The sequence below is a fragment of the Neolamprologus multifasciatus genome, chromosome 20, assembly GCF_963576455.1.
Source record: "Neolamprologus multifasciatus chromosome 20, fNeoMul1.2, whole genome shotgun sequence".
Lineage (NCBI taxonomy): Eukaryota > Metazoa > Chordata > Actinopteri > Cichliformes > Cichlidae > Neolamprologus > Neolamprologus multifasciatus.
This window is the reverse complement of record NC_140458.1, coordinates 1,464,868-1,474,966: the sequence shown is the minus strand read 5'-3', so window position 1 is coordinate 1,474,966 and position 10,099 is coordinate 1,464,868. Positions and strand designations below refer to the sequence as shown.

The window sequence follows — 10,099 nt, the reverse complement described above, 5'->3', positions numbered from 1 at the left end:
TGGAGGTGTGTTCCTGCTAAAGGGCAGTTCTTCCTCCCCACTGCTAATTCTGTCTATGTACAGTGTAGAGAGCCTGGACACAACTGTTGGTGTGATCAGTGAGGACGTCGTCAGACTGATGCAGACTACTTCTGCTGCTGTGTCATTTGTCTTTTTGGGTGTTTATGTGCATAAATTATGACCTGAATTACTTTTTACAGAGAATTAATTAATACCATTAAATTGCCTTCTGTTAAGGCTAATGGGGTTACTGGTTTATTGGACTGGAACCAATTTATACCAGTGTCTGTATGGTGTGTTTGTATGTGCACAGTAATCGGTGTACTGTTGTCTTCATTTTGAATCATAAATCCTCCTCGGTCTTAAATCAGCTGTTTTAAATCCTCCCACATTTAAGACCACTTTCTTCTGATTGGCTGCCCCTCAGCATCAGAGGGTTTGAAGAGCAGGTGGGTGGGGCATCTGTACTGACAGTCAGAGACTGAGATGCAGGAGATGAACTGAGTGTTTCACAGTGTCTGCAGCTGGAGCTGTTGGCTCTGGCACACCTGGACTAAGACACGTAGGACAGAAAGTAAGAATAATAAAGAAAATAAGGTCTACTTACAGATGTGTTTGGTTACAAGCTGCTTAAACTGTTTAAACTAGAAGGTTTATTGTAAATATGGGATAAATACACTAGTGTGTTCTGGCTGCTATCAGTGGGTCTGAAACCCCCCCACACATGCCTGCTGTGTTCTTTACTGTGATTTTTTTTGTCTTGCCAGAACACAAAGCTGACACGTTGACCGTCCTCTGCAGGAGGAAGAAGCCAGCCGTATAAAACTCAAATGTTACTGCTGGTTTAAACTGTTAAAGTTGACATTTTGAAGATAAGAGGATTCCTCCTGACAAACAGCATGCACATGCAGATAACAGTCTGCTCGGTGTTCTTTTAACCGCAAAGACAACACAAAAAATGTTTACATGCATGCACGCTGAGTAAGAGTTGGATGTCAGAGAGATAAATGAACAGGTGAAGAACAATAAGAAGAAGAGACAGAAAAAAAGGAAAGATGGGAGGGCGGACAGAGCAGGTGGGAGGGAGAAGCAGAGGAGGAGGAAAGAGCCATCGTGGAGGGGAAAATTAATTGCCCGCTGCAGGTTATTGGCTGGCTGCACCGCCACGGAAGCTGCTGTTGTTCCAGCGTGGGGAGGATGCTGCAGAAGAAGAGAGAGCGGCGAGCAGAGAGCTGCAGATCTCTGCTGATGCACCGCCGGCTCCTTTTCATCCGTCTGTAGAGAGCCACGGCCGCTCAGACTGGGAGGGAAACGCCACAAATCTGTTTTAATTTGGAAGAAAGCAGAAGGAGGACGAGCAGGTGGGGACACAAGTGTGCCGGTTTTACCCACTTCAGGATCACCTTCTGTGGGAGGAGAAGGCGACTGATTCCCCGGGGAAATCAAGGAGTGGACGGTTCCCAAAACATCTGGAAAGGTGCAGCTGGAAATATTCTTTAAATGAGATTTAAAATGAAATCACTTTGGCTAAATCCTGTTTAGATTTGTTTTTTATCCCAGGGGGGGCTTTGGAGTTTCTGAATTTTACTTCTTCTTATAAAGCTGAACTTCAAAAATCCTCTTCTTATCCATCTGCAGTTTCAATTCCTACATATTTTATCTATGAAAGTCTTATTTTCTGGTATTCCAGGGCAGTAAATTGTCTTTTATCACTGGGATGCTTTAACAAAGCTGAGATGAAACATTCTTCATGATCTTATTTGATCGACTGATTATTTTCTCGATTTCTCCCAGAATGTCAGAGTCGGTAGTTTTGCATGACTGAACTTCAGGTTTTGATCCTTCAAGTTAAAGAAAAAGACACAAATCTTGCAGTTTGACAAACTGAGCCTGAACATTGTTGGTAAATTTTATTCACTGATTTACTGTTGATTTATTCAGTGATTTCCAAATCACGCTTTCTGCCTTGAAAAAAAAAAATCCCCACCATTTAAAATCTTTTATGGTCGATCTGCATTCCTGCTCTCACCAACAGCTGTGAGCTGATGAGCAGTGAGTCATGTCTCATGTCATGGATAAACCTCTTCTTAGGTAAAATACTTTGTAGCAATATTAGTATGAAGTGTCAGCGTTAGCCTTAGCTGCTGTTCATCTGCAAACCACTTTGGAACCCACCCCCACCCTTTCACACTGTATCTGACTGAATCGGTGTCATATCTGATGTTTGGCTTTCTGAGGTTAGAGTGAAATTAAAGGGCGCGGTGTCAGAACAGAGCTATACCTACAAATGCTGCGAGAAAACAGGATTGTGGTTGTTTTGTGGCAGTTTTCTGCTTTAACAATCGCACAGATTTACCTTTCAGACGACTCACTCCGATTTGAAGTTTAAAGGTTGACATATTTTCACTGGATTGATTCTTGAAAATAACTGACAGGATGAGCATGTCTGTGGGTCTGAAAGGTCAGCTGCACTGATAATCTCTCGCAGGGCTAAAAACTCAATGACATTCGAACAAAAACAAAAAGCTTAAAATGGAAAAGATTAAAAGATTTTGACCAGCAAGATCAGCTTTTGGCTGCAGACATGTGAGTTTATTCGCTGCTCTGAGCAGAAGGACAAAGAACAAATTCAGAGAAATTCAGAGAAATGAGCAAAAACCAAGCCTGTGTGTGTTCATGTGCTCATTCAAGATCCTCTTTCTCTCTGTTTTTCTGCGTCTCTGTGTCCAGGAGCGAGACTAAGCCGGATTTAACCTCTGTAGAGAAATGACGGAGCAGCAGAGGAAATCAAAGGATGAAAGAATAGAGGAGGAGAAAGGAGAGAAGGCCAGTACTCTCAGGGTCTAGCTCCTCTCAAAAACCTGCCGGCTGCTCCTGGACGAGGATTTTTTGGGGAGATTACGCGGAGATAAAGTCAGCTTCATGGCAGACAGAGGGCGACTGTTTGAGGCTGAAGTTTGCTGAAACAAAGCCGCTCTTCACCTGTGTGGATTATCACACCTGGAGGAGGATTTTTGGGGATTGAGGAGTTCACAAACTGATTTTTCTTTCTGGTCGACAAAGATTTAAAGATACTTGGAATTCAGTGTGGTGACCTAAACACTGGAAATTTCATCGACTGAGGAAAATAATTTGTGTAATTTTCTGTTTAGTGGCACATTTGGAAAATACAGATCCAGCAGCCGTGGGTCATTTGCTGAATTAGACGCACGTAACTGAAAAACAAACTGTCAAAAAGGGATTTTGAGAAATTCCCAGAATGGCATCTCTCCATTTAAACGCCTTTCACGCTGCAGTTTTTCTCTCCCTCTGTTTGTTTCCTGTGAACACACTTTTTTAATCCTCTCTTTGTCTGGGTGCGTGTCTTTGGCTCCGTTTCCCTCTGAGGCGTCTGACAGGAATCCTGTGTTGGATCAGGGTGCATAAAACAGGTGCTGATGACAGATAACAGGTGCAGAGAGGCGCAGGTAGACTCTGATAAAGCCAGATAACTGATGTTCGGTGACAGAAGCAGCAGGTGATACAGGCTGAATGTGCTTCTGCAGAGAGTCGATCCTGTCTGTCATCTTTCTGCAGGCTAATCGAGGACCGTCTGTGGGCGAGGTGGGCGGTGATAAAACCGGAGGGAGACGCTGTTCTCTGCAAAAAACCAACATGCAAAAGGAGAAAAGTTAAACAGCCCCGAGGAGCAAGTGAGAAATAAATCTTTACTTAGAATGAAAAAGTGAAGGAAAAGATTCAGAAACTGCAAAGCACTGATTTTTAAAACAGAAACATGCAGGCACAGGAAACACCTGTCAGTAAATATTCATCATCAGATCATTTGGAGCTCACAGGTTTGTCTTTAAGAAACTTCAGCTCTTTAACACAATAAAATACCGTTTACCAAACTAAATGTGCTTCGAGACTTTGCAGCTAAATTTAGATTTTTTGAGGGAGAAACAGCAAAAAGGACTGAGACCAAACAGAAATCAGGCTCAAGAAGGAAACAACATGTGATATTCACTGGATATTAAAACACACAGACATAAACTGAGAGACGCAAAGTGCACGTGGCAGACAGATGTTAGTGAACCAGGAGGAAATGTATTTTTTAACTTTATAGTAGACACACAAAAGTGGCCAAAAATGACAGATTTACTGATATAACATGGGAGCATTTTCCATCTGCACACATCAACGCTGAGTGCAAACGTAACACTTTAGATGGAAACGCTGGATTCAGAGAGGAGAAGCTGAAATGTGGAGTCACTGCTAAAAGCACAAATGCTGCTTTCTGACCCTACAAACGCATCATTAATGCCACAGTGCTCAAAGCATTCAGCGCTAAACACAACCAACCTTTCAAAAAACACAAAAGCACAAACTTTGATATGTAAAATAAAAAACAAATCTCTTGTTTGGTTTGTTAGGTGAGCGGTTTGGGTATAAAACTACATTTTAAAGTTCAAACAGTAGAAACAGATGCTGGTTGTTTCGTTCTTTTACTTCTGCACAGACACGATCAGCTCGACTTTTGGACAAAATGTTTACAGTGGAGCCGCGGGCTTCTTATTTCTCGTGGTGATTCAAACCCTCAGATGAATTATTGAGCGCTCTTGATCCTCTCTCATCAAGACACTGTTCCAATCTTTTATTGAAGCTCTTGGCGTTTGCAATATTTCAAAATTTCTGGCACGAGCCAGCAGCCTGTTAGAGTCCGTTTGGGGGAGAAGGAACGTCGCTCTAAACGCTCACTGATGTTCACATGAATTATTGAAGCGAACTGAAAACAGTTTACAACCGGGAGAAGAGTTCTTTTCTTCAGTTCTTATTAACCGTCACAGGCCTCGATTCCAAACGCACCTCAGGAGACACACAAACGAACATTTAGCTGCGGAGTTCGTGTTTGATTAGAGGCTCAGATTTAATCCATTTTGGAAAAGCAGGAAGAAGAATTTTTTAAGCTAAGAACCTTTCCTTCCTGTTTGCAGGAACACACACTTTATTTAACCAAACAAACAGAGATCGCACAAACGTCATCCTTCATCGAGTTTGAAGTTTGTCGTCTATAAACTTTCAGCTGTTACATTTACAGAAGCTGGAAACACACGATTTGCAGTCATTTTCTTCTCCATCAGCTTTCCTGCGCTCATCATTTTTTAAAAGCACCACGATTTGGATCTATTATGTTTTTATTCATCACTCTCGCAGAAGCTAACAAATTTATTCAGAACAGAGAGAGAAGCGATTTGTTTGGTCATAAAGATAAAATATTCAGTGCAAGACAAAAATCAAACAAACATCCAACAAAGTGAAGCTTAAGTTGATTTAAACTATTTGATATTTGCACTGAACTACAGCTGAATGATGCTGTAAACACACGTGCACACTGTCTCTGTGGGAGCCGTGAACCAGCACTCGGACTTCATCCTTCCATCAGGAGACATTCAGCTGCTGTTCGTTTTTGCTTAAACAAACTGAACTGATTTTTCATGTTAACAGTTTCAAGCACAAACCGGAGATCGCCTTCCTCCTCCTCCTCCTCCTCCTCCTCCTCCTCATCTTTCCCCCTGTAGGGCTGAAACAATCTACCGTGCATGAATAAAAATTAATTTAGATGAAAAGTGTCTCGCCTCCTCGCTGGCCGCAGGACGCCAGATAAAAGCTGTTTACTGCGAGGAGCTGTTCGAGCAGCAGAACGCAGCCTTTTTACGACAAAAACGAACGACGTTTGTGCTGCTTTTGTCTTCGTTTCATCATTATTTCTGCTTGCGAGTGGGAAACAGTGAGAAACAGAGAAGTGGGTTTTACTTTTGTCTTTAGAGCAGAAAAGAGGACACGACGCAAACTCAGCTTGACTCTCAGCTGGGGTTTCCCTTTCTTGTCTTTGAAGGAGAACTTGTGACTTTGAGCTGATAAAAGGAGCTGCACATGTTTGGAGACACTTCTGGGGCTTCTCTGATGAAGTGGAAATCTCACTTTACTGTATAAAAACTACAACTACCCTACTTTGGTGCATATTTGTCTAAAAACTGAGTTTGAAGAACAAGCACAGATCTGCTCTACAGATAACTGCAGCTTTTACCTGTTTGAAATAAATCAGCATAAATTTGAATCATTTTTTGATACATTTCTTGACAAAGGTCAGTGGGTGATTAAAAAAGGTTAAACAAGCAAGATCGCGAACACTGACCCGAACACATCAGATTTGGAGGTCAAAGGTCAGACAGACAAGCTGGATTATCGATACGGACTGGCAGCTGTTTCCTGAGGGACCTGCGGTGACAGAGAACAGACGACAGAGATTCAGATCAAGAGGACAGACAGACCGAGACGCCATCATGGGCTGCAACATGTGCGTGGTCAAACGTCCAGAGGAGCAGTACAGGATCATGTTCCAGGTAAGAAATCTGATGTGGTTGAAGCTTAAGCTGCTAAAAATGCTCAGTTTATTTTATGATGTAAGCATTTTTGAGGGGCAGCCAATCAGAAGAAAGTTAAAAAAGGACATCAGAATGGCTCATTTCAGATACGGATGTGTATCATCTGAACGGTGAAGCTTGCAAAGAAATACTAGTTATTAAAGAACTGAGGAAAAGCAAAAGTTTGGTATTTGCCTTTGAACCGTGCTGTGGGATAAAGTCCAAAGATTAAAGAAGGAGAAAAAAATAAATGCAGATGGATTTAGGATTCATGAGTGCTCACAGCCGAGAGGCGAGGTGGAGAATGTGAATTCATCAGCTTTGGTTTCGGGGAGAGAAATGAAGGTTGAGTAAAGACTGTGTGTTTGTGTGTGTTGATACAAAGCGTGGCATCATTCATCACTGCAGCTCGGTCCAGTTACTCTGTAAAGGTCGCGGTGTTATTCTGTCCAGTGGAGGCTGAAAGTCACGAGAGACTCAGCTTTCAGCTCGTTTGTGGAAACATAATCTGATTCTGTCCTTGTAATTTGCTTTTTTAGCATTTCTCTCAAATGAATCCTAATTCTGTCGGCACTTCATTGATCATGTTATGAGGATTATTTATTTTTCAGGAATGAAACAACCAGTTCATGACTCCAGATTTACCTCACAACACAGCTGAATTTTATTACAGTTTAAAAGATAAATGAAACCTCTGTTTTCCATTCACAAAGTTTCTTTTCAAACTTTAACACAGTTTTGGTTGCTGTTTTCTTGGGCGTTTTTGGTTGTCTGACGACAACTGGCAAGAAGTACTCATGAAACGAACAGACATACTAATAATTGGAATTTCACTCACCATAACTTCATAGCAGTACATATTGTTTTTATATAATTGCATAATAAACAGCACAAAGTCCACTTTATTACAAGTTTACAATGATACAATAACCAGTGTAAATAACAGTGAAGAGTGCTCTCTTGAGAATAAAAGCAAAACAAAATAAAATGGGTAAGTTTCTTTAGACCTGACTCCTGATGAACAGGATATTGTGAGTTCAATAGTTTCCCAGAGGAACGAGCTGTATTGAAGTAAATGCTTTTGTTCTTGCTTATCTGAAATCCTGCGATTTGAAGTGGTTCAGTCTGTAGATCTACACTTGCATCCAAAACAGCTGGACACGCTGCTTTTTGATCCACCAAGAGTTTTCACAGGGTCTGGACTCACCATCAGTACCTGGAACCAACTTCAGGATCACAAAGAGCCAGTCTGCACATACAGTACAGAGCAATGAACAAAAACAGTTCTTACAGCTGTTTCTAAATAAAACGAGATCTCAAGTGTTCAAAATCAAGAACACTTTTCTTTTAACATCGTTTCTGTTTCTATGAATTCAGTTTGGATTGCTTTACAGCACTACAATCAAATATATTTGCACCCTTTTTGAGGCATGTGTAATCAAATTATGAAATATTTGTAACTTAACCTCTTAAACCTTGCAAGCCTGACTGATCTCCTTCCTTTTGCCCCCATATCAGGGGGCGTTGGGGCTTAAGAGGTTAATTAGTTTAAGCAACTTATTTATATGAATTTACCCACAACTGAAATGACAAAGTGCAGAAGTGTAGTCATGTGGAGTGAAGAGTAACATGTACGACTAAAAGAAAAGTGCATCTTGCATTATTTTTGGTGCATTTGTGAAAGTGCTTAATCAAGTAGACAATAAAATAAAACAATTTCACTCACAGTTCAAGTACTCTGACTGGTTGTAGCTTTCTTTAGACAACACAGCTTCAGTCAGAGTTATGACTGGAGCTGTCCCTGGTGCTGATTCGATTAGAAAGACTTGTTATGACTGGAGCTGTCCCTGGTGCTGATTCGGTTACAAAGACTTGTTATGACTGGAGCTGTCCCTGGTGCTGATTCGGTTAGAAAGACTTGTCTGTGGTTCTAAGTCATGACTGGAGCTGTCCCTGGTGCTGATTCGGTTACAAACACTTGTTATGACTGGAGCTGTCCCTGGTGCTGATTCGGTTAGAAAGACTTGTTATGACTGGAGCTGTCCCTGGTGCTGATTCGGTTAGAAAGACTTGTTGTCTGTGGTTCTCAGTCATGACTGGAGCTGTCCCTGGTGCTGATTCGATTAGAAAGACTTGTTATGACTGAAGCTGTCCCTGGTGCTGATTCGGTTAGAAAGACTTGTTATGACTGGAGCTGTCCCTGGTGCTGATTCGGTTAGAAAGACTTGTTATGACTGGAGCTGTCCCTGGTGCTGATTCGGTTAGAAAGACTTGTTATGACTGGAGCTGTCCCTGGTGCTGATTCGGTTACAAAGACTTGTTATGACTGGAGCTGTCCCTGGTGCTGATTCGGTTACAAAGACTTGTTATGACTGGAGCTGTCCCTGGTGCTGATTCGGTTAGAAAGACTTGTTGTCTGTGGTTCTAAGTCATGACTGGAGCTGTCCATGGTGCTGAAACGAGTCAGACTTTTCTTTTTACATCACTAACTGTTCCTACATCTGTCTCATTTTAGTCAAGCAGGTTTGTTGTACTTTGTAAAGTCCAGTTTATATACTGCCTATCTTTATTATTATCTTATACAGAGTGCTTAAAACTACATAGCATCATAAAACAATGAAATACGTAATATTTAATTTAAAATATGTACGGAGAGGATTTCATTGGCAAAAGATTAGATTCTGGGTGAAAACTTCATTAACTTGTTGTTGTGCTCATTCAGTGCTGAAAGAATTTGATATTTACATAAACTTAGCTTTTACTTTCCAACTTTGAGAACTGTATAGAGTCAAATACCAACAAGCTATGAACAAGTGTTTAGGAGTGAGTAGCTCTACTGAACTGCACTGTATTATTCAAAGAGTTGTTTCTTTTACTTAGCTAGCTAACAGGGTAAATGTCAGAGTGAACATAACTGGCTCCTTTGAACACAGAGAGTCAAAGTGAGCATGTGTGAAAATGTTACACATGGAGCAGAGCTCAGTCAGAATGAATGAAGTCAGTGACATAACATGAAATATACATGAACACACGTGGTTACTGCAGCTGAAATTTAAATTGGTTAAAATAAGGATCACACACACACACACACACGCACACACACATACACACACACACACACACACACACACACACACACACACACACACACACACACACACACACACAGAATAAAAATCAATTCAGTAATATGTATGGCACTAAATCACAACACCAGTCACCTCAAGGTGCTTTATATTGTACAGTATATCCTATAATAATAGATACAGGGAAAAACCCAACAATCATATGACCCCCTATGAGCAGCACTTTGGTGACAGTGGGAAGGAAAAACTCCTTTTTAACAGGAAGAAACCTCCAGCAGAACCAGGCTCAGGGAGGGGCGGGACCATCTGCTGTGATTGGTTGGGGTGAGAGAAGGAAGACAGGATAAAGACATGCTGTGGAAGAGAGACAGAGATTAATAACAGATATGATTCAGTGCAGAGAGGTCTGTTAACACATAGTGAGTGAAGAAGAAACACCCAGTGCATCATGGGAATCCCCGGCAGTCTACGTCTATTGCAGCATAACTAAGGGAGGATTCAGGGTCACCTGGTCCAGCCCTAACTATATGCTTTAGCAAAAAGGAAAGTTTTAAGCCTAATCTTAAAAGCAGAGATAGTGTCTGTCTCCTGAATCCAAACTGGAAGCTG

The 10,099-nt window shown here is 41.4% G+C and overlaps 1 protein-coding gene across 2 annotated transcripts in view; it reads left to right on the top strand.

Moving 5' to 3' along the window:
- The first annotated feature begins 6,116 nt into the window (after nt 1-6,116).
- LOC146494010 (PDZ domain-containing protein 4-like) overlaps nt 6,117-10,099 on the top strand; it is a 45,074-nt gene continuing 41,091 nt past the window's right edge. For both annotated transcript variants that reach the window (XM_085145576.1, XM_085145575.1), the window contains exon 1: nt 6,117-6,383. In XM_085145576.1, coding sequence (XP_085001702.1) covers nt 6,324-6,383 — 60 coding nt within the window. In that variant the 5' untranslated portion in view covers nt 6,117-6,323. The remainder of the gene's footprint in view (nt 6,384-10,099) is intronic.